Source organism: Tamandua tetradactyla, chromosome X (genome assembly GCF_023851605.1).
Source record: "Tamandua tetradactyla isolate mTamTet1 chromosome X, mTamTet1.pri, whole genome shotgun sequence".
Lineage (NCBI taxonomy): Eukaryota > Metazoa > Chordata > Mammalia > Pilosa > Myrmecophagidae > Tamandua > Tamandua tetradactyla.
In genome coordinates, this window is record NC_135353.1 from 120,126,186 (window position 1) to 120,150,259 (window position 24,074).

Sequence of the window (24,074 nt, forward strand, 5' to 3'; positions counted from 1 at the left end):
TCCTGATATTTAGAGATAAGAATGAAGCCAATCGGGTTGGGGCTAAAGTAATTCTGAACACAGGGCTAAAGAATACAATGTCTATATTTTAGAACCACACATGCTTTGAGACCAAAGGAAGAAAGGTTTATTTGGTCTGGAACTGAAATTTTCTTTAGCGCATAATTTAACTCAACCTATCTGTATAGCTCATTTGAACAACTGAACCACAGGGAGCCTAGAATAAGAAAGAGGTCCTTTAATCCTGTATAGATTATTGTAATGCCTGGATACATTCTAGAGTATATTAAGCAGATAATCAAAAAGTATTGGCAAAGTTCCCTGAGGGATGGGAGAAAGAATATGAAACTATAAAACCTTACCATCAGGAAATCCCCGGATACTGTGTCAAACTTAAGGGACGCCCAAATCAATAGGCCATGCCCTCGATCAGGAGGCTTACTCGTGTGAAGTTTATGTAAATAGCAGAGAAGCTTCGACTACCAATAGGCATGCCTATGAGTTACTTCTGGAGGACCTCTGTTGTTGCTCAGATATGACCTCACTCTCTCTAAGCCCAAGTCTGTAAGTGAAATCATAGCTTCCCTCTACATGGGACATGACATCCAGGTGTGAAAGTCTACCTGGTGACGTGGGATATGACTCCCAGGGATGAATCTGGCCCTGGCACCATGGGATCAACAATTCCATCCTGACCAAAAGGGGGAAAAGAAGTGTAACTAATAAAGAATCAGTCGCAGAGAGAATTCAAATAGAGTCAAGAGGCTACTCTGGAGGTTGCTCTTACTCAAGTTTCAGTTAGACCCTGCTACCTATCATAACCTGTCAACCCCTAACCAGGACCATTCCAGTCCATCCTAAAGAACATCTAGGGCAATATATAAGACTCCACAAGAGTTCCATGCACTAGAGTAACTTTCCGGAAACCTACAACCTCTAGATGGGTCCCTGGTCCAGATAAGTCCTGACACCTAGAGGGCCCAGCCTCTCCAGAACATCAGATAGTTCCATCTCCCTACCCCATATTAGTGACAGACCCTTCCAGTATGAAAAATTTAGAATGGCCATAGCCCAAGCACACCTAAAGAGAGGGATGGAAAGAACAAAGATGGTGGTAGAGGGCGGACCACGGTGGCTCGGTGGCAAGAACGCTTGCCTGCCATGCCAGAGGACCCAGGTTCATTTCCCGGTGCCTGCCCATGTAAAAAATAAAATTAAAATTAAAAAAAAGTTAAAAAAAAAGATGGTGGTGGAGTTATACAGTGAAGGTAGGGCTTAACAAATGAATATGAATGCTGAATCATTAAATTGATATCTCTTTTAGTCTCCAGTATCTTAGAGCAGCTAGAAGTAAAAACCTAAAATTGTGAAATTGTAATCCATGTCAAACTCTGAAATATGTTCTATGACTAATTGTGGTACAGTGCTTTGAAATGTATTGCTTTTATACATATATATATGTTGTTTTTCACAAAAAAGAAGGAAGAAAAGTCTAGTGTGATGATAAAAAAGTATTTAAGCCTTCTAGCCTCCTACATTATGGAGCAACTAGAAGGAATAAAATCTGAGAGGATCATAAGGTAGTACATGACGAACTCTGGGATCTGTCCTATAACTACTTGTTGAAGAGTGCTTTAAAAACTATTGCTTTTTTATTTCTTTATTTTGTATATATGTTATACTATGCAATTAAAAAGTTAAAAAAAAAATCTCCTAACACAAAAGGCAGTAAAAGGAAAAGCAGGCCCTCTACTGTGAATTTTAGCTGATTACCATGAACTAACAGAATCAGAATTGTACAGCAGGGGTGAGACTTGCAACCTTAAGAATAACAGGAGAAAGAAGAAGTTGAGGTAGAACCAAGAATATAAAACTATATTTTTTGAAGATTATCTGAATTGATTTTAATGCAGATGTATTTATTCACATGCATGAGGTTAAAGTGTAGACAAGTCAAGAAAGGAAAAGGAGAAGACAAGGTAAGACTTGGGCACAATGAGAGCCATTTGGCTGTGGATTAATGTTTCAAAGCTGTAACTAAACTGAAGGCATCTTAAAGTGTAATGGATAATCCTCTAAAAAAATACTATAATCAACAACCCAGCACTGTTAGAATGGAAAAGAATAACTGGGACTTAAGTCCTATATAGCTTCTATATAAGGCTCAACCTGTCCTAACTAGTTCAATCTCTCTCTGGGCTAATTACATTTTATGATGATGATCCAAGCTTGTTGGATGATTTAGAGCCCCCAGAATCCTAAGAACAGAGTCCCAAGCTTTATGTTGTCACTGTTTTCTATAGAAACAGCAATGTCATGAAGTAGAAGTTCTCATACCAGCTGGTGGTTGAGGCTTTAGGAGAGTATGGAGGGTTGAAGAAAGAACCAACATCTCAGGTCAGACTGGCAGGGTCATCACAGCATCCAAACTGACCATAACATCTGTAACATCAAAGGTCCTAATACTACAAAGGTAGGAGCATCCTCTGACTTCTTTTTGACTACTTAAGGTGGAGAGAGGGTCTAGATGGTAAGGTTAAATTACAGAAGCTACTAAAGAGGCCCCAACTCTGTATTTTAATTTTATTTGAGCTATCCAGAAAGGGTTTTGAGCAACATTTCTTTGTTTCTACATAAACCCAAAGATCTCTTGCACATAATTCTGATTTTCTAGTGAGAAACCCAACAAGAAATAAGCTAAGGTATGAAAATTAACACTGTTTTGTTTACAAAGATGGTTGGTAATTCTGTATGTGAAAAACATAGACCCCACCAAATTGGGGTCTAATATAATTGGATTCTTGATATCTAGCAGAAAGAGAAAAGGGAAAGGCGATATCAAGGGGTTATAAGCTGGAGAAAATGTGAAAGATACATGTGTGCTTTCCTAGAGATAACAAACAAGAAAGGTTTTTCTTACAACAGAAATTTCTAACATACTTTTAATGTGAAAATGCTACTGAGTGTACCAAAGTGTCATGCCTATGCTGATGCCTATGCATTGTGACTCAACAAACTCTGCTGTCACACCCCAGGGTCAGAGACAGCTTTAAAGCCTGGCCCACCAGTCACATCTAAACAGCTGACGGGAGTGGCAGCCACCCGCAGGTGCCCAAGAACTTAGCACTGCCCGGTTCCATCTAAAGGGGCACATCTCCCTTCTGTGTGGCACATTTTCAGCCAAAAGTCTGAAAGAACTTCATTATCAAGGTAACGAATTCATCGATTTTGTTTTCTACAGTTCTTTAGGATGTATCAAAATCATATGATGAATCTCTGTGTCTCCCTCTTTTTTCTAAGCTAATGCTCTGTAGCTTTTAAAAAAAGAGACTCTGTCTTCTAAGGGCATCTTTTCCTACAGCTTTTTCAAGAATTTGTAGAGATTCCCTAAAGGGAGAACCCAAAAAGATCTTGAGGAATGGCAGGGATGGTAAAAGGTGGGAATGTAATGTTACCATGTCAGTGGGAGGGAGGAAAAGAGACATGCAGGTTATTGAAGGAAGTTGGCAGAGATTATTTTTCTTTCTAAATAAAATTAAGTATGATTATATGAGATCAGAACCTGGTCTTCTTTCAGACACTTGTTTCTTGGTTTTATTTATGGTTGTTAGACTAAGTGTTTGCAACTTGTTTCATATGTTGAAATCTTATAAGTTGTTTTTTTTTTAAAGGTTGACTAGTTATTTACACCACTGGTATTGATTTTAGTCTTTTCCAATGGTCTTAAATGATAGATGTTACAGGTATTTAAATAATTTCACTTTCTTTAATGTAATTAGAGAGAATCTGGTTGAATTGGGGTTAGCTCGAATTAGAGGGGATGGCGTGAGCTTGGTTCTTTGAAGGTACTCAAGAATGAGTAGAGAAAAGTAGAAACAAATGAAAAGATTTAGTAGTAAGAGTTGGGTAGAAGTGAATTGCTAAATTTAATCCCCACAGTCTCTAGACCTCATTGGAAAGCTGGACAGGGAGGATGGTTGAATGGAAAGAGAGCTGACCCTGGAGAGATTGTCTATTGTTTGTCTATTGCCATTGGCTGGCTGGGAGAGGGATTTCTGATGTCAGAAGCTATCTGGTTGCTCACCTCCTTTTACATTTGCTTCCCAGCCTGCCATTTTCCTGATGTTCTCCCAAGTCAGTATATCCCCATGGTTCCAAATACTTGATGTGGGAAATCTAAATTAAACTATGGATTTTGCTAAAAGATAATGGGCCTGAGCATCACTTGCCAAAGTTCAAACATGTCCTTCCTCCTGTCCCCAAGCATTAATTCCTAGCCTAAACCTATATGAATCACAGAGACAGGTTTCAGGAAAACCTCCAGAAATACTTATCCATAATGACTTAGTTTCTTAAAACATGTATAAGCCTCTTAAACTTTTCTTTCTCTTTCCAGATGTCTGATGAAATTGACTGGTTACACAGCCGCAGGGGCGTATGCAAGGTAGATCTCTACAGCCCAACAGGACAGCAAGATCATGACCGTAAAGTGGTAAGATAAAAAATCTAGCCCTACCTGGAGTGGAAAGAATTGGCATATGTGTCCCTATAGACATCCTGGACCCCAGGATGGACTAAAGGAAGCTGATGTTGAGACTTCTCTAAGCAACCAAAATCAATTAGGTCTGTTGGGAACCAGCATTCTTAGATATCACATGGGTACAAATCAAGTGAGGGGCAGGATAAGGAAGTAGGGAGGGAAGGATAGGAGGGAGCCTGAGAGGGGTAAGAGCAGTGATTGCCTAGTTACTAGCCCCTATTACCTAACACCTAGGATATAATAATGTCACCTAGCTACCAATATGTTGCAGTAAAGTGGGACCTCTCAGGAGAGTATTAATGCTTCATATTTTGTTTCCCAAACTTCAAATCATTTGCATAATACTTCACACTTTTTATCATGTTCAAATACAACCCATATTATTAGTTACTTAATATGTATTTTTGCAACCATTTTAAACTGCCTTACATTAAAAAATTTACCATCACCCTAAGTAATATTATCCATACTATCACAGGTTTGATATTTTAGTATATATTTTTCCTAATGCACAATACAAAAATACAACTATTAAACACAGAAATGTTTATCCACGTACCAACTAAAATCTTCTACATCATAAGTAGTTAAAAATACCACATTTGGAGAAGCACTAGTATAGTAGGGAAATGCCTAAATTAGGAACCAGTGTAACTGTTCTGAACAAAGCTCCACCTATGAGTTTATTGTCAACTGGGCAAATCACTTCTTTCTTTTCCCCACTATAAAATGGGCATAGTATACTTTGGGTTTCTCTCCTACTGGTAGGTATTCTCATTTAGAAAATATAGTTATGCTAAGATTTTGTCTGGCTATTAATAATAATAGTAATGACTAATATTTATTGAGTGGTTCAATGTGCCAGGCACTCTGCTAGAAAGTTTACATGAACTCTCTCAGTTAATCCTCATAAGAACCCTATGAGGTAGGTGCTATTATTCCCTAGAAAGAGAAATGAGGGCCTTTTCTCTAGTTTGTCTAAATTCACCCTCCCCTAATTTAATGCAGATATGTTTTGTCGATGTGTCCACCCTGAACGTGGAAGATAAAGATTCCGAGGTGAGTATCCTCTCCTCCACTCACAGTTGGAACAGGTGGGTGACTGTTGAGAGGGTTATCATTGATAGCATGAAGGAGGGAAAGGTTGTGGAAGAGGGTGGAAAGGTGGAGGGTACTCAGCTGGAAAGCGATCAGTCTCATGAAACTAGGAATCCTGGTTCAGAATGTACTGTTATTCTTAATACTAAGTCTCATTGAAGAAGCCATTTTAGTATCTGCTTGTGTTGGAAGATAGTATGCCACGAAAGTGAATAAAACATCTGTCCAAAGGTTTGTGATTAATGAAAAATGATTCTTGAGACTAATGGCTTTATGAAGGAAATGGTAATTTGTGGAAGAAACTTTGTCTTATTCTTCAAAGACTATCATAGCAGAAATAAAAAGGATAATAGGAGACATCACATTTGTGTTTTGAAATGGTAGGGTAGGGGGGACAGCTTGTAGAAATCTCAAAAAGCAAATGTCTATAAGAATCTTGCCCCTTAATTCCCATAGGATGCTGCTGGTTCCAGCTCAGAAGGTGACTTAAACCTGGAGAATCTGGAAGAAAAAGAGATTATTGTGATCAAGGACACCGAGAAGCAAGACCAATCTAAGGTATACTTAGCCTCTAAAATTCCACCCCCTTCCCCAGACCCCAATGCTGAGTCTGATGACTCTGGTTCAGAAATGGTAACAGGACTGTTGTCAAACAGACCCATAAATATGAACACTATGGCATTCTAGTGAACACATGTCTAAGTCCAGGGCAACAGTAGATTCAGTACCCAGATATCTAATAATGGGTCTAATCACAGAGATTCAGAATGCCTTCTCTTGATTCCTGGGCACCTTACACCAGACAGAGTATTACTATTCTTATCCTAACAGAGATGTGGTCTTATAGCCAAGTTCCTTTGTGATGTTCCTATTTTGCTTGTGATGGACTTATATACCCCACGTTGCCCAGCAACCAACAAGGAAAAGAGAGGGATATGCAAAGAAAGAATGCATAATCACCAAGAATTTGCATACCCACCTGTTACCGTAGTGGTTACTCAGGCTGTTGGGTAGCCTAAGGTTAGAAGCAATTAGACTTGCATGCCACTATCATATACAGAATCCTTTGCTTTTGTGTTAATGTCCCAAATTGTATCTGCTACAGCCCTGTTAACCAGAGGGTATTGGAACATACAACAAATTGCCCATACTTCCCTAGGATTTTTAGCTTTAAAGCAAAAGTAAAATACTTATTTTTCTGTGTCCTAGGCTCATAGGCTATAACCAGGGACATCAGTTCTGTTCCCAGGCACCCTAGAAGTGATGGGAATGGTCCCCCCAAGGAAAGAAAAATGCATTATTTAAAACACCCATAGATATCTGGGTTTAATGGAGGGTGGAGGCCAAAGTGGCATCTTAAGGGATACATAATAACTGGTGTTTATCTCTAAAAGAACAGCCAGTATTTCCTACACACAATGCAAATCTCCTTATTTGTAATTTAAGCCCATTTGCAAAAAGTTGATCTTATGACCTCACATTTCCAGAAATGAAGCAATAAAAGGGGCAAAGAGGGTAAGGGTACTTCCATCTTTGTAGAAGATGTGTACATAGCACATATACACATAAATGTACACAAGCATACACAGTCACAAGCATAAATATATACATATAAATTTATACAAAGTGACACATATTTATATATACATTTATTTACAGTAACAAAAATAATGTATTCAAGCAATGACACATGCCTAATTGGCTACATGTGACAAATGTACACAAGCATTGACATAACAAATATATATATTGACCTATTCTTTTTTTTATGGTTTTTAATGTCGACCATTATATTTTTCAGTTTTTTAATAATTTTTAATTTTTAAAAAAAATAAAAAAACATCAAACGCAAACATTCTTAACTTTTGATCATTCTGTTCTACATATATAATCAGTAATTCACAATACCATCATATAGTTGCATATTCATCATCATGATCATTTCTTGGAACATTTGCATCTATTCAAAAAAAAGAAATAAAAAGAAAACAGAAAAAAAATTCATACATACCATATGTCGACCATTATATTTTTCAGTTAAAATCCATCTGTTCATTCCTAATTGTCTTTTCCCCCTAATTGTCTTTTTTTATTAATTAAAGAAAAAAAAGAAATTAACACAACATTTAGAAATCATTCCAGTCTACATATGCAATCAGTAATTCTTAACATCACACATATATTGACCTATTCTTAAACAATGACTTACATACACATATACAAAGATATAAAAAGTCATACATGGATGTGCTGACATGCCCACATGACACACAAACACATCTGTATAAACATTGATACACATAATGCATAAAAATACACTTACATACATTAACATACACAAACCTTGATCAAAAATAGTGACCTAAAGGATGATGGATATAGTAACACAACATTGTGAATGTAATCAACATCACTTAATTATATACTTGAATATGGTTAAAAGGGGAAATTTTAGGTTGTATATGTGTTGCGAAAATAACAATTTTTTAAAAACCAAAGAACTATACAACACAGTTGAACCCTAATGTAAATTATAGGCTATAGTTAATAGTACAATTATAATAATATTCTTTCATCACTTGTAACAAAGGTGCCATACTAATACAAAGTGTTAATAATAGCAAAAGCTGGGGGGAGGCTGGGGTGGTAAATGGGAACTCTGTATTTTCTGCATGATTTTTCTATAAACTTATAACTTTTCTAATATAAAAAAATAGAGTGACTATATATACTCAGGTATTAGTAAAAGGGGCAAAGAGGGTAAGGGTACTTCCATCTTTGTAGAAGATGTGTACATAGCACATATACACATAAACATAAACAAGCATACACAGTCACAAGCATAAATATACACATATATAAATTTATACAAAGTGACACGTATTTATATATTTATATACACTTATAAATATATACACATATGCAAACATATGGCTATACACAGACTTGATGACATAAACACATACAAACTTAAAACAAAATGACACATACTCTATAACATATTTATTTGTATGCATTGACACGTATATTGACACAAATGCAATGACATACCCACTCACTTGTTAACACACATACTCAAATGCCAGGTTATGTAACAATGACACAAACATTCTCAGGCATTGACATAACATAACATAAACCGATAACCAATTTATTAACAAAGTCATTAAGCAATCCCTCTTTACATATATTCATATTTTAGCACACACATTCATTAATATGGTAATATGTATGTTAATGTATAAATTCATGCTTTATCATATATAAATGCATTTATAGCTGCATAGTATATAGTATTGGATTTATATGTACACATATGTAGATGTTGTACTCAAATTGACATGGCTTATTTACATATTCAGAGACACACTGACATACACACTTATTTCAACATTCACATACGTGTACTGGTATACACACTAGCATGCACATATTGGCCTAAACAGTAGACATATTCAACATGCATTGGCATCAACAATTTTTATACATGCTTACATACAGTCATACATGTGCACTGATATAATATGTACATACACACAAATACTAGCATATTTTCACACATCAACAATACAGACACACATTCTTAGATGTGTTCACACATGAATTGATATATTAACACGCGTACATTAATATATACACAATCTGACATATATATATATATACATCGACTCATATGAATCAATATGTATTTACATACACACACATTCACATAGATGCATTCTTATATGTTCTAAACATAAACACAACAGACATATTGACGCACATTTTTAAGACTTTTAGATAAGCACCCATATTCACATGAATTGACAAACATTGATAACCCTTGAATATAGGTAAGTGTACAATGTAAATTATCTGAGCATGATACATAGCTTTTGTTGCTGCCACTTCCACTTGAATGTGCATGAATGGAAAACATATGGTAGGTTATATGGTATGTATTTTATGTTCCATGCAAATTCTAAAGAAACATAAACCTAATCTGTGCAGTTTAGAAGATTTATCTTCTAAACAAAATAAGGTAAAGAAGTAGTCTACCCAAATTCTTATGGATGGGTATTCTTTTTTTAGACAGAGGGATCTGTGTGCCTTTTCAAACAAGCTCCCTCTGATCCCATAAGTGTCCTCAATTGGCTTCTCAATGATCTCCAGAAGTATGCCTTGGGTTTCCAGCACGCACTGAGCCCCTCAGCCTCTAGTTGTAAGCATAAAGTAGGAAACATAGAAGGCGAATATCACAAATTATCCTCTGGGAACTGCTACAGTGTCTATGCTGATCAACTAAACAGGGATTATGTGGCCAATGCATCACAGAGCCTACATGTAGAAATGACAGCAGTCAAAAACACTAACAACAACCAGAGTCCTTCGACTCCTCCAGCCAAATCTCCTAGCAATCAGAGGGCAGTTATCTCCCCTGATGGAGAAGATATCGATGACCTTTCCTTCTATGTCAATCGGCTATCTTCTCTGGTAATCCAGATAGCCCGTAAGGAAATCAAGGAGAAGTTGGAAGGTGGAAGTAAATGCCTTCATCATTCAATCTATCCTTCCACTGGGGACAAAGGAAAAAACAGTCCCCGCAGTGCTGTGAGCAAGATCGCTTCTGAAATGGCCCATGATGCTGTAGAAGTCACCTCTGCAGAAATGCGGGGCACTGGGGAAGAGTGCAAGGAAGGCGGCCGGAAAACCTTTCTGTATAGTGAATTATCCAACAAGAACAAGAGTGGAGACAAGCAGATGTGCCAGAGAGACAGCAAAGAATTTGTAGATTCTATCAGCAAAGGGCTCATGGTTTATGCAAATCAGGTGGCCTCTGACATGATGGTCTCTGTTATGAAAACTTTGAGAGTGCACAGCTCTGGGAAGCCAATTCCAGCCTGTGTGGTCCTAAAGAGGGTATTGTTGAAGCATACCAAGGAGATCGTGTCCGATTTGATTGATTCCTGCATGAAGAACCTGCACAATATTACTGGGGTCCTGATGACTGACTCAGACTTTGTCTCAGCTGTCAAGAGGAATCTGTTCAACCATGGGAAACAAAATGCTGCAGACATCATGGAGGCCATGCTGAAGCGCCTGGTCAGTGCACTTCTTGGTGAGAAGAAGGAGACTAGGTCTCAGAGTCTGTCATATGCATCCTTGAAAGCTGGATCCCATGATCCCAAATGCAAGAACCAGAGTCTTGAATTCTCAGCCATGAAAGCTGAGATGAAGGGAAAAGACAAAGGCAAAATGAAACCAGAGCAGTGCAAGTCATTGACCAGTGCTGAGAAAGTCAGTGAACACATTCTCAAGGAAAGCCTGAACATGTGGAACCAAAAGCAAGGAAGCCAGGGCAAAGTGGTTGGCAAATTATGCCCCAATAGAGAGGAGAAAAGAGAACAGATCAGCCCTTCCACAGATTCACTGGCAAAGGATCTGATTGTCTCTGCCCTTATGCTGATCCAGTACCATCTAACCCAGCAGGCCAAGGGTAAAGATGCATTAGAAGAAGACAGTCCTGGATCTTCCATGGGCTATATGGCTCAAAGTGCCCAATATGAAAAGTGTGGAAGTGGCCAAAGTGCCAAAGCACTTTCAATGAAACATCTAGAATCTCGTGGAGCTCCTGGACCATCCACCTCTCTAAAGGAAAATCAACAGCTGGACTCCCAGAAGCTAGATATGTCAAACATCGTTCTAATGCTGATTCAGAAGCTGCTTAATGAGAGCCCCTTCAACTGTGATGATCTCTCTGAAAGTGAGAACAAGCGTTCTGAACCCAGGGCAAACAAAGCGACTTCTATGTCCAAGAGGCCTGACAGAGGGGAGGAACAATGCCAGGACAATCAAGAACTTGACTTCACCAGTGGGATGAAGCAAGTAAACCGGCAGTTTATAGATCAGCTGGTAGAATCTGTGATGAAGCTGTGTCTTATCATGGCGAAGTATAGCAACAATGGGGCAGCCCTCACTGAGTTGGAAGAACAAGCAGCCTTGGCAAGCAGCTCCAATTGCCAGGGCAGTGGCTCCAGATGTGGTCATGATGCCATGGTGTCACAGAACTATCAAGACACTCCCGGGCCTGAAGTCATCATCAATAATCAGTGTTCTACAACTAGCTTACAGAAGCAGCTCCAGGCTGTCCTGCAGTGGATTGCAGCCTCCCAGTTCAATGTGCCCATGCTCTACTTCATGGGAGATGATGATGGACAACTGGAGAAGGTAAGCAATGCAACAAGGCACAAGAAGAAAGAGTTGAAATGGATGGGGGTGGTATTGTACTCAGAGTACACTGGTCCAGTTTTTTTTTCAAGTCTATTTTTTACCATGAGTCTCATGAATTACTTTCACCTCATAAGGCGACATAAAAGTGATGAACCACTAAGTGTGGTTCTGGACACCTTAGGCCTGTGAATTTCTGCCAACAGGAGAGGATTGTGAGATCAGATTATTTCCAGTGTTAAAAACAAACTTTTTGGTAAAACACTAAAGAGTAGTTTTTAAATCATATACTTTGAGTTTTAAGGCCCTCAAAGCACTGGAGAGAAACAAAAAGAAAAGGGAAGCTCCTCCCTCCTCTCTGAGGTGATAGAAATTTCATGGACCCATTTTGTCTCTGGTCTGCCATTAACAATTTAAAGTCTCTTATTATTTCATCTTTGTTCTTCCCCCAAACTCATGGTAATCACAAAGAAGCTCAAGCCACAACTAGGAAATGATAATAGCTTCTTTCTTTCTGTTTTGAGTTTTACTGCAAAGAGGAAGCTAAACACTGGACCCTCTTCTTTCTCTCCCTCTCTAATTTTTACATGTGTAGACTAAAGCTCTCCGCACACCTTAACTGGGAGGTTCAGTGCCCACTGGTTCGGCTATCTCCAGGGCTCTTCTATTCACCATTCTCACAGATAGTACAGTCTCTCTAGCAGAGCTGGAGTAGGGTAAAGCAAGTAAGGTGTCTAGGATGCAAAATTTAAGAAGGCAGTGCAAATGCCCTGAGAGTGATTGTGAACTCTATTTATGCCCTAGATACTTGCTTACCTCACCTTAGTGCTGGCTCTGCTTCTCAGATCTCACATACATATAAAAGATGTACAAGTTCACACATACACACACACACACACCACAGCTGCATTTGGTACATTAGATGGATTCCAGGGAAATCAAATACTGAGTCAAATTATTTTCAGTCCAGGAGTTGAGACCAGGCAATTCTCCCCACCCTCAATCTCACTTTTTTAGGGAGGTGATGGAATGGCATCCTCTAGCCTTGACCTAGCAATCAGCACAGACTAACTGCAGTACCTGGTGAAAAGTAGTCAATGATCACAATTGTTTTCAATTTCGAGCTCCGAAAGCCTGGGGGAAGGTCAAGGAAAAGGGAGAGCGGACCTCAGTCCTGGATCTGTGGCATGCTTGACTCTAATCCTATAACCATGGTGGGGAAGGGGCATGGCATAGTTCATTTTGTCCATCTGGGCCCCTCCTCCAAAACCCACCAAGTGACTCAAGTTATCTCTGCTCTCTTCACAGCTTCCTGAGGTTTCAGCCAAGGCAGCAGAAAAGGGGTACAGTGTAGGAGACCTTCTTCAAGAAGTCATGAAGTTTGCCAAGGAACGACAACTGGATGAAGCCGTGGGAAACATGGCTAGGAAGCAACTGCTAGACTGGCTGCTCGCTAACCTGTGAGATAACAACTCTGTCAACTCCTCTCCATCTTACTCCCGCCAGCAGCGTTCCATCCCAGTTCCAGCACCCCCACCATCAGGCCAGTGAACTCCATGCTATCCAATGTATTTCCCAATACATCTGAGAGGATGCACTGTGCAAATACAGGGTGTCCAACAAACTGGGCAAGAACATGAATAAAAAAATTAAAAAAAAAAGTGCCATTGTTCTCTTGACCTAAGGCAAGGGAGGGGAATGGGTCCAATTCCCACAAGTGGTAATACAGTGTTGGACTTGTGTCCAGATCTCCCTCTAGGTTATTTACTGAGCACCCAGGATACAGGATATAATCCACACCCAAGACCCTAGGTAATCTGTTTTATCTACATAATCTCAATTCACAACTCAATTCACAGTTGATTTCGAGTTTTGCCCTCTGTAGCTTTCTTGTTTCCCCCAGAATTGCAAAATAAACCTGATAATATCTATTTTCAAGGATACAGGTTCTTGGTCTTTGTTAAAAGAATGTGCTGAAGTACTATCTTAGATCAAAAGCAAGTTGAAAAATGTATATTACTTATGTACATTGCACCCCTTGCCACACACACACAGTGTTCACTGCACATAGCTAAATACTGCCCAGAACTATAACAGGACCTGATCCTTCCCATTTGTGAATAATACTTCCTTACAAAGTTGTTCCATTTCATTAATGAGATTTCCTTGTATTCCACGAGTCTGAAAGAAAAATTTTCTGACAACCTAAAGTTACAGGATGGTGAATTTCTTGAAGCCACCTAGGTGAGTCCCAGTTTTCCCTTTGGATTGACCTACCAAGTGAAATTTGAGACTAGCACTAAGTTCCTAGATTTGTTATATGCTTTCCAGAAATCAGTCACCATGCTAGAATTCATTGCAATAAGGTAAAGAGAGTGATTTCAACCCTGTGGCCCTCTTTTAGCTGGTCTGCTTTAGAGTTGGTGTGTTCTCCTGGCACTTCAAGGATGTGACATCTGAATAGATTATAACATCAAAGCTTTACCTCTTACTAGTTGTGTGGCCTTTAAGTCATCAAGACTCTGCGAATGTAGACTCTGAGCCTGTTCATCTGTAAAATGTAACTAAAAATTACCCCCACACTGGTTAAGAGGCTAAGCTGGAGAAGTGGATGTGACAGGCTTCAGGCAGGGTAAATCTTGTTAACAAATGTAGAAGAGAGAGGAAGCTATACCTCAACAATACCTGAACCAGTCAGATACAGGGAAGTGAAAGCAGGCCCCTTTAAAAGAGGACTTTCTAAACTTTCTAAACTTCCCAGCCCAAATGAAAGCTAATCAAACCTTTTCCAGTTGCATCCCACCCAACGAAAAGTTCTGGAATTGAGTCACCACAGATCCTTCCCTTTGTCCTTGAAGAAAATCCTTAATAAATAAATCCTGAGGCCTGGGCTGCATTTCTGATGACTCAGCCCTCCCTGAACACAGCTGGGTCTCATAGTAGTTTACTTCCTTGATTAACTTGGCTCTTGCCTTGCTCCTGATTTTTATTATGAGGCAGTCTTGGGGATTCTTTGGAACATGGAAACCAAGCAAAGGAAGTTATATGTTCTGTTAAATTAGGGAGGTTGGGACAAAATGGTCTCTGAGGGCCTTCCATTCTGACATTTGAGGATTCTAAAAACTAGTTTCTTTTTCATAATTTCTCAGGGAATCTTGTGTGGATGAGGTAAGTATGGGGTAAGGAAACTTGATTTTTGCCAGAGCGAACTGACAAGACTCCAGCAGAGAAAGGAATGCTTTGGGCCCCAAAGGGCCTTGACAAGGATCTGGAGAAGCTCAATAACCCTTGGGGTTTATTCAGGAGGGTGGACTCTGGCCTTTCACCCTTCTAAATGGAGAGGCAATCCCAGGCATCCTAATAGCAATATGGCCATGCTCAATGCCAGCAGTTGAAATGGACAAGGATTTCTGCTGAGCTGAGAGCCTGACATGTAGTAGAAAAGGGAGGACAAAAGCAGAAAGAAAAGGAAAACATGATTATTTCCTGGCAGGAGGTGCAATTGGCTTGATATCTCCGGCAGTTTCAGTCTCTCTGAACATCATTCCTCCATTTTGAAAGAAAGTTGTGAGCAGAACTTGCTTTGCAGGACCGGGAGGAGGGTGAGGTGAAGGAGGCAAAAGAGGGAGGCACTTAACTCAGGTACAAAATTTAAGGGGGGGTGCCAAAAAAAGTCAGTAATCAAGATTAATGTTTTAATGCAACATTTAAAATATTAAAATTAATGCAGAAAATCCATGATGAAAACTTCAAAAATTTTAACTCGGCTTTAGTTATGGTGCTGTGCTGAACCATCTTGGAGCAAAAGGCAAAAGGCAAAATCAGTAATAGTTTATGAGACTAACACTTTATGGCAATAACAATACATTTAGAGAACGTACTGCCCTTAAAGCCTATACCAGTACAAAACAGAAACAATGAATTAATTCCCCATCTAAAAACTTAGGAAAGGCACAAATAACAAACAAGCTTAAGAAAGGGAAAATAAAATTTGTAGCAAGGAAAAAAAACAGAAATGGAAGAAATATAGGGCTGATAAACATGAAGAGTGGTCTCTTGGGAAGAAAATCAACAAAATTAACAAACTTGTAGCCCAATTACTCAAAAAAAAGAGAGAAATCTTCAAAAATGGTCCAATCATTCATGAGAATGGTGGTATAATAATGAACACAATTATTTTTATTATACAAAGAGAAGAACCTTATTTGGGGCATGCTAACCAAGTAGAAATGCATGCTGTTTCCCTAAACTATCTTCATGAGAAATACAAAATGTGAGGGCACCTATATAATTTTTTCCTTATACTTTCAAAGACAAGAGTGTTGCTTGTCTAATATAATGGATCAGTAACATCCCATCCATACCCATATTTTTTAGCACTTTATAAACGAAATGAAGGATTGAATGTTGTTCAATCCATTTCATGGACAGATAAAATTTGGATACTTAAACTTAGCAAACATAGCACTAAAAGACAATATTATAAACCAAACCCATTTCTGAATGCAAATGCAAACATTTAAAATTCGATCTTCATGGTGATGAATATACAACTATGTGATGATATTGTGAGCCATTGATTGTACACCATACACAGAATGTATGTTTAGAATGTTCATTTTTGTATGTTGTTTTGGTTTGATAATAAAAAATATTTTTTTAAAAAAGATAAAAACATTAAAAAAAAAAATAGGACGGGTCACAGTGGCTCAGCAGGCAGAGATCTTGCCTGCCATGCTAGAGACCCAGGTTCAATTTCCGGTGCCCGCTCATGAAAAAAATAAATAAATAAAAATAAAAAATAATTCAATCAACACATTAAGATGTTTATCTATTATGACCCAATAGTGCTGATTTGAGTAACTGTACGCTCTTATAACACAAAACTATCAACACAATTCACAATAAGAAAAATAGAATCACGTTATGATCTTCATAGATGCTATGAAGCCATATGAAAAGTTCACATCTTGTTTCAGTTAAATCTTTAAAAACAAGGGGATAGAATGTTGCAGTGTTTTCTCTCTTGTGTAACATGATGAGAGTACATCTTTCCAAACAAAAGTTCTTGTTAGATTAATTCTGCTTTAAAACAGGGACCAGACAAGAATGCCCCTCTAAAATTATAATTTAAATTGTATATTCTAAGTTCCATTAATGAAAGAAAAAATAAAAGTAGAAACATGGGGGAGGCAGAAATAAAATGTCACTTTTGCAAATGATATATTTGCACATCCATGATACCAGCAGTAATGGATGAATTTTGCAAAGGTGTAGTATATAAGATACCTGTGAGCTGTAAGAATTCACCATCAACTAAAACGGTTCCAGGTGTTTTTCCCCTGCCTCAGAGACATGCAAAAAGTTCAGCAGTTTCCCTGCACTAAAATCCCTGCAGTGTCAGAATATAAACTAAATCTGAAAGAATCTATTGAATTCCTGTATCCCAGAGCCACCCAGCCAAAAAGGAGAGAGTCTATTTACTATAGTCACAATAATATTTAACACTGATCATTAAGGAAGGCAGAAGGTGATATTTATAGAGTGCTTACTGAGTGCCAGAAACTGTACTGAGTGCTTTAATTATTTTGTAATTAAATAAACCATCTCTCAAGGTTTATTATTTGCTGCCTTTTACAGATGAGAATTTAGAGGCCCAGAAAGGTTTAAATGTCTTTTTTTCAGGGACATACAACCATTAAGTGAAAGAATTGGGATTCAAATCTAGGTTGGTCTCACGTCACATATTATGCTCTTTCAATTCCATCACACAGTCTTCCTATTAATTCAGAACCTGTGTTTATTTTGAAAACAAAACTATAAAATACAAATGAGAAAAACGGAAAAAAATAAATACACAAAAAAATTAGCCTGCTCTCCTGACTGGTAAAACTAAATATTTCAACCTATAGGTGTTATACAGTGCCAATTAAAATCTTTATGAGGTATTTCTAAATTCTGAGAGGCTGAGCTCTTTGTGTATAACCTGGTCGTTCTCTGGAACATCGGGTATTTATATGACACCTGAGATTTAGAGCTAAGGTTCTGCATCTATGAAAGTCAGCAGTACCCTATACAGCAACTGTTAAAAACACCGAAAAGGTGATCAGAGTTCAATTGGAGATATGAATGAAGCTGATCTGGGTAGGAATAAGGTAAATCAGACTAAAGGGCAAAGGATGATGTTGACTGTATTTTAAAATATCAGCTTCTGTGTGAGACCAAAGAAAGGGATTTTTTTGGTGCAAAATTTGTATTTCCTGTAGCACACTAATTTAAATTGTATGGTCAGCTTATTCGAACACCATAATTACATGGAATCTTGAATAGGGAGTGAGATCTTGTTCATTTTTACAGGTTGGTGTGATGCCCCAATACATCCCAGAGTAGGCTGGGCAGAAGATTAAAAAATGTATTTGCAAAGTCTCCTTGAGGGACTGGGGAAAAAGGTGGAAATATTCAACTTCCTCACCTGGGGAAGATCTGATATTATTGCAAGCATTGCAGATTGCCAATTTGATGGGACAGGCTCTCAGTCTTGGGGCTTGCCTTTATGAAACTTACTCCTGCAAAGAAGAAGCTATGCCTACTTATGAGTATACCTAAGAGTCACCCCCAGAGAACCTCTTCTGTTGCTCAGATGTGGCCTCTCCCTCTAAGCCAACTTGGCAGGTAAACTCACTGCCCTCCCCTCTACGTGGGACATGACTCCCAGGGGTTTAAATCTCCCCAGCAACAGGGAATATGACTTGAGGGGATGAGCCTAGCCCTGACACCTTAGGAGTGGGAAAGCCTTCTTGACCAAAAGGGAGGAAGAGAAATGAAACAAAATAAAGTTCCAGTGGCTGAGAGATTTCAAATATAGTCAAGAGGTCTTTCTGGAGGTTTTTCTTATGCAGTATGTACATATCCCTTTTCAGTTTTTTGGTGTATTGGAGTAGCTAGAGGGAAATACCTGAAACTCTTGAATTGTAATCCAATAGCCTTGATTCTTGAAGATGATTGACTAACTGTAGGGCTTTTATGGTGTGAACGTGTGAATGTGAAAACCTTGTGACGAACACTCCCTTTATTCATTTTATGGACATATGAGTAAGAAAAAAAAGACCAAAAAAACAATAAACAGTACAGGGGTATGTGGGTTATGGTATGTTTGGGGTGTTCTTTTTTTTATTTTTATTTTTATTATTGGTTTTGGAGCAATAAAAATGTTCAAAAATTGGTTGTAATGATGAATGCACAGCTTTATGATGATATTGTGAACCACTGATTATACACTTTAGATGATTATATCTCCATAAAAAAATCATTGAAGAGCAAAACAAACAAACAAACAAAACCATTGTGACTGACACTTCTTTTATCCAGTGTATGGACAAGTAAGTAAGAAAAAAAAAGACAAAAAAAATAATAGGGGGAGATAGGTGGTATGGGATGTTTTGGGTATTTTGTTTACTTTTATTTTTATTATTATTTATTATGGAGTTATGAAAATGTTGAAAAAAAACCAATGTGATGATGAACGCACATCTATATGATAATACTGTGATCCACTGATCACACTTGGGATGATTATATGGTACGTGAATTTATCTCAATAAAATTGCATAAAAAAATATTTGAAGTAGTCTCAAAATAGCTCTCCCAAGGTACTTATTAATTACAAAGAGAGAAATAGTAACATTATTATACAGAAACTTTTCAGTCACCACCACGTAAATTAGATGATCAAGGTTAATATCACCAATAATAAGATACTAATATCATGTATCTCCTGATATGATGAGAAGGGCATATCACCTCTCATAAACCATTAGACAAACACAAATTAAGGGACATTCTACTAAGTACCTGACCATAATTGACTGTAAATAGCCATGGGGGGAACATTTTGGGGTGGTGGAAATGTTCTATATCTTGCTGAGACGCTATTTACACAGGTATATACATTTCTCGGACTCATCAAACTGTATACTTAAAATTGGTGAACTTTAGGGCGGTGCAAGGGTAGCTCAGTGGTAGAATTCTCACCTGTAATGCCAGAGACCTAGGTTTGATCCCAGAATCTGCACATGAAAAAAAAAAAGGTGAACTTTATCTAAATTATATCTCAATAAATATATTCCAAAATATATTAAACTTAATAAATACCTACAGGAAAAAAAATCCCCTTCCACTGTTCACGAGTTTCTTTACTCTCCTACCTCTTTCAAGAAAGACTCCAATTTAGGAAGTTTTTCTGAGTTTAGGCTCTGAACTACCCTTACCTTGCAGCCCAACCTCCTCCTTCCACTTGTCTATGGTGGCTCAGAATAGGGTCCTGGAAGCCCCCAGTTTATAGAACTTCCCTCCCAGATTCAGACTTCATATCCAAGGTGAAAAAGTCCTCAACTCGATGAGACTCAGCATCAAGGGATTGAGAAAACCTTCTGGACCAAAAGGGGGAAGAGTGAAATGAGACAAAGTATCAATGGCTGACAGATTCCAAACAGAGTTGAGAGGTTATCCTGGAGGTTATTCTTATGCATTAAGTAGATATCACCTTGTTATTCAAGATGTAATAGAAAGGCTGGAGGGAACTGCCTGAAAATGTAGAGCTGTGTTCCAGTAGCCATGTTTCTTTTTTTTTTTTTATTTTTTAAATTTTTTTAGCCATGTTTCTTGATGATGATTGAATAATGACATAGCTTTCAGAATGTGACTGTGTGAGTGTGAAAACCTTGTGTCTGATGCTCCTTTTATCTACCTTGTCAACAGACGAGTAGAACATATGGAATAAAAATAAATAATAGGGGGGACAAATGTTAAAATAAATTTAGTTTGAAATGCTAGTGATCAATGAAAGCGAGGGGTAAGGGGTATGGTATGTATAATCTTTTCTTTTTCTGTTTTCGTTTTATTTCTTTTTCTATTGTCTTTTTATTTCTTTTTCTTAATGGATGCAAATGTTCTAAGAAATGATGAATATGCAACTAAGTGATGATATCGTGAATTACTGATTATCTATGTTAATGTTTTATTACGTTTGTTAATTTTTTTAATTAATAAATAAATTTTTAAAAACATATAACAAAAAAAAAAAACAGAAAACAAAACTACAACAACAACAAAAAAAACCCTCAGCTCGAAATAGGACTTCCCTCTACCTATCTGACGTGTGAGTTCTTCGCAGACAGGGCTTCCGTTTTCTATTATATTCATCTTGTGGGCTCGAAATAGGACTTCCCTCTACCTATCTGACGTGTGAGTTCTTCGCAGACAGGGCTTCCGTTTTCTATTATATTCATCTTGTGGATCAGTTTCTAAGAAAGCCTGTGCACCTAGCAGACTTATTAAGTGTTTGTTGGATTTTAGTTGAGGGACTAGTGTATTTTGAATATTCCCAATCAAAGTAAAGTAATACAAATGCATGCATAATATATAAAATATATACATATATTATAGCTAAAAATACGTTATATATTTATGGTATGTGCATAAAATATCTCTGGAAGAGTAGAAAAGTAACCAATACTATTGGTTGTCTATAGAGAGGGGAATGAGTGACTGGGAGATGAGATGCGGGAGAGTTGTCATTGCATTCCTTTTAAACTTTTTGAATCCTGTGAATTACTACTAACTCCAAAAAAAGTTTTCATTACCTAGATATGCATTTTTTTGTCCTTGATAATATGTGACTTCATAAAGGCTTCTGTACGTATAACTTCCCAGTTAGAACAGAAACTTCTTTCGTTTGTTTGTTTAGTTTTGTTTTGTAGGGTAAATGGGTTGTAATTATCCCAGGCTTCATGGTTTATCACTCTATTTGATGTGACTTGCTTAGAAATAAATCTTTTTGCTTGGGAAAAAAAAAAAGAAACAGCCTTTCTATGTGCATACGTTTCTTTTTGCTGTCTTCCTGACTAAGTGCAACAAATTCTTCACCAGATTTTCTCTGGTAGAACTCTGAGAGGCAACATGCGAATTCATTTTCAGTTTTAGAAGTTTCTTCCTTATTAGTTGAAGCAGGCTGTAGTAGTCTGTGAAGAAGTCAAGACATCTGGTGTACATCAGAAATTCTGATTTTCCAAATTGCTTTAAAAACAAACAAGCAACAACCACGCAAAAAATCAATATCCTTTTAAGCTAGTCAAAAGATGTCCCATCAGATGCCTTCCAAAATATATTTACTTAGGAGGGAAAATGTCCCTTTTCTAATTTCTAATTTGAACTCAGGGGCAGGCACTGCTTTGTTCACAAAACCGTTATCCTTACATACAATGTCTACATTCATTAATAGAAATCTTCATGGCCTAAAGTACATATTATGCCAACTATCATTCTGGGTTTTTACTCTGATTTCCATATGGAAAAATCTACAGTACAAGATGATGTAATTCAGTGTAAAAAATATTGCAATGACTTCTGAATCATTCTTTTGCATTGTAGTAAACTAATTCGGAATTTCTGAGAAAGAGGAACTGGAGCAGAGAAGATGATTAGTTATTAAATACATTTCTACCTAGAGTTAAAAATTAGTGACTAAGGAAATTATGAAAATGGCATAACTTTCAAAAAGTATTATTTGTGTTTTCATTATCTTATGTTACCTGACATCATGATTTAAGAAACATAATTTAAGAAAAATAATGGTGACATTAATTGAGCAGTATCACAGGTCAGAATATCTGCTTGGGATATATCAGCTTCATGCATGCAATATGTCTGGTTCTTCCTTTAACAATTGTCTTTTTTTCTTCTTGCTTTTTTTCTTCTGTTAATTCTTAAAGGTAACCATGATTCTTACATTTGTGTATATCTTTTTTATAGAGATATAGATGTGTAATAAAACCAACATAAATTGCCATTTTGTTATAAATTTTACATAAATAACATATTAATATGAAAAAAGTCTTCAGCTCAACACCATCTTGTGATGAAAGTCTCCTCCTTCTAATAGCCATCCTTCACCACCTTATCTCCCAGTTATTTTTTACCACATCATCCAGTTTTGTTTTCATTGCACTAACAGATGTATACTTTTTCTTTTCATTTTATTGTTTATTGTCTGTTTCCTTCCTCTAGAATGGTAAATCTAGGAGCACAATATCCTTGGTACCCAGCACACTGCCTGACACAAAATAGCAATTCAATACATGTTTTTGGAATGAATAATCCACATATTTCATTGTCCCCTAGTGGGGAAAAAAAAACATTGAATGGCACATCAGAAAACTTGTCATAATTCTGTGTGACTATAACAGTTGGTTTCCTCACCTCAAAAATTGGGAATACTAAACAATACCTTCTATATCTACCTCTCTGGAAGTATTATGCAGATCATAAGGGGCCCTCAAGATCAAAATGTTTAAAAATATAGTTAACGTGTCCATTAAATCTTCAATAATAAAATTGATCCAAAATTTATTGAGCTTTTACTATGTGCCAGGCATTCTTCTAAGTGCTTTACACTATTATGTCATTCAATCTGCCCCCAAATTCTATGAGTTAGGTATTATTATTATTATTATTTTGGGGGGTGCATGGTTTGAAACTCAAACCCAGGTCTTCTGCATGGAAGGCGGGCATTCTAACCACTGAACTACCCGCGCACCCCCAGGTATTATTATTATTCCATTTTACAGATAAGGACATTTAGGCCCAGAGAAGCTGAGATAGGAGGTGGTAGAGTTGGAATTCAAATAGACAGCCTACTCCAAAGCTCCCACTCTATACTCCTTCACAAAACACCAGGTCTTTGTCCCTAGTGTCACATCTCAGGATGTGATGTGGTAAAATTCAGGTCACTGACATTGGATTAGGCACATCTACGAGGTGACAGGAACCTCTGGAGAGGGGTGGTGGGCTGGAAGGAATCCAGGCTGCTGGACAGGAACGGGTCTCTCAAGAGTATCGTAGGCATAGGCCGTGGCCCAGAAGAAGGCTGAAAGCTATCCTAAGACAGCGAGTGGGCATTCCAATCAGCAAGCAGACACAGCTGCTGAAGACTCATGATGAGAGACACATCCCCGTGAGCGCAACATCCCAAGCGTAGGGAGAGGTGTTTGAAATGCAGTCACAACTAGAAGGAACCATGGACACTTGGGGAAATGGCTTATTCCAGAGCTGGGGCAGGGAAGTACAAGATGGTTGGAGAAAATCTTGGTGTGTCGGAAAGTAGGGAAGGGCTCAATGAAAGGCCACGTTAAAAGAACACAGCAGACAGCAGGCCTGACCAGCCAGCGAGACT

At 37.8% G+C, this 24,074-nt stretch overlaps 1 protein-coding gene across 1 annotated transcript; it reads left to right on the top strand.

Moving 5' to 3' along the window:
* Positions 1-2,308: 2,308 nt before the first annotated feature.
* On the top strand, positions 2,309-13,504 carry AKAP4 (A-kinase anchoring protein 4). The gene is made up of 7 exons (XM_077146869.1): positions 2,309-2,473; positions 3,036-3,210; positions 4,397-4,492; positions 5,549-5,599; positions 6,095-6,196; positions 9,710-11,845; positions 13,154-13,504. Exons 3-7 carry the CDS (start codon positions 4,397-4,399, stop codon positions 13,307-13,309), a joined length of 2,541 nt encoding a protein of 846 aa, XP_077002984.1. The 5' UTR covers positions 2,309-2,473; positions 3,036-3,210; the 3' UTR covers positions 13,310-13,504.
* The last annotated feature ends 10,570 nt before the right edge of the window (positions 13,505-24,074 follow it).

Excerpts from the sequence above, each read along its gene's own strand:
- AKAP4 (XM_077146869.1), top strand. The coding sequence starts at position 4,397 with ATGTCTGATGAAATTGACTGGTTACACAGCCGCAGGGGCGTATGCAAG. Across the intron at positions 5,600-6,094 it reads TGGAAGATAAAGATTCCGAG|GATGCTGCTGGTTCCAGCTC; the intron begins GTGAGTATCCTC and ends TAATTCCCATAG. Across the intron at positions 11,846-13,153 it reads ATGATGGACAACTGGAGAAG|CTTCCTGAGGTTTCAGCCAA; the intron begins GTAAGCAATGCA and ends CTCTCTTCACAG.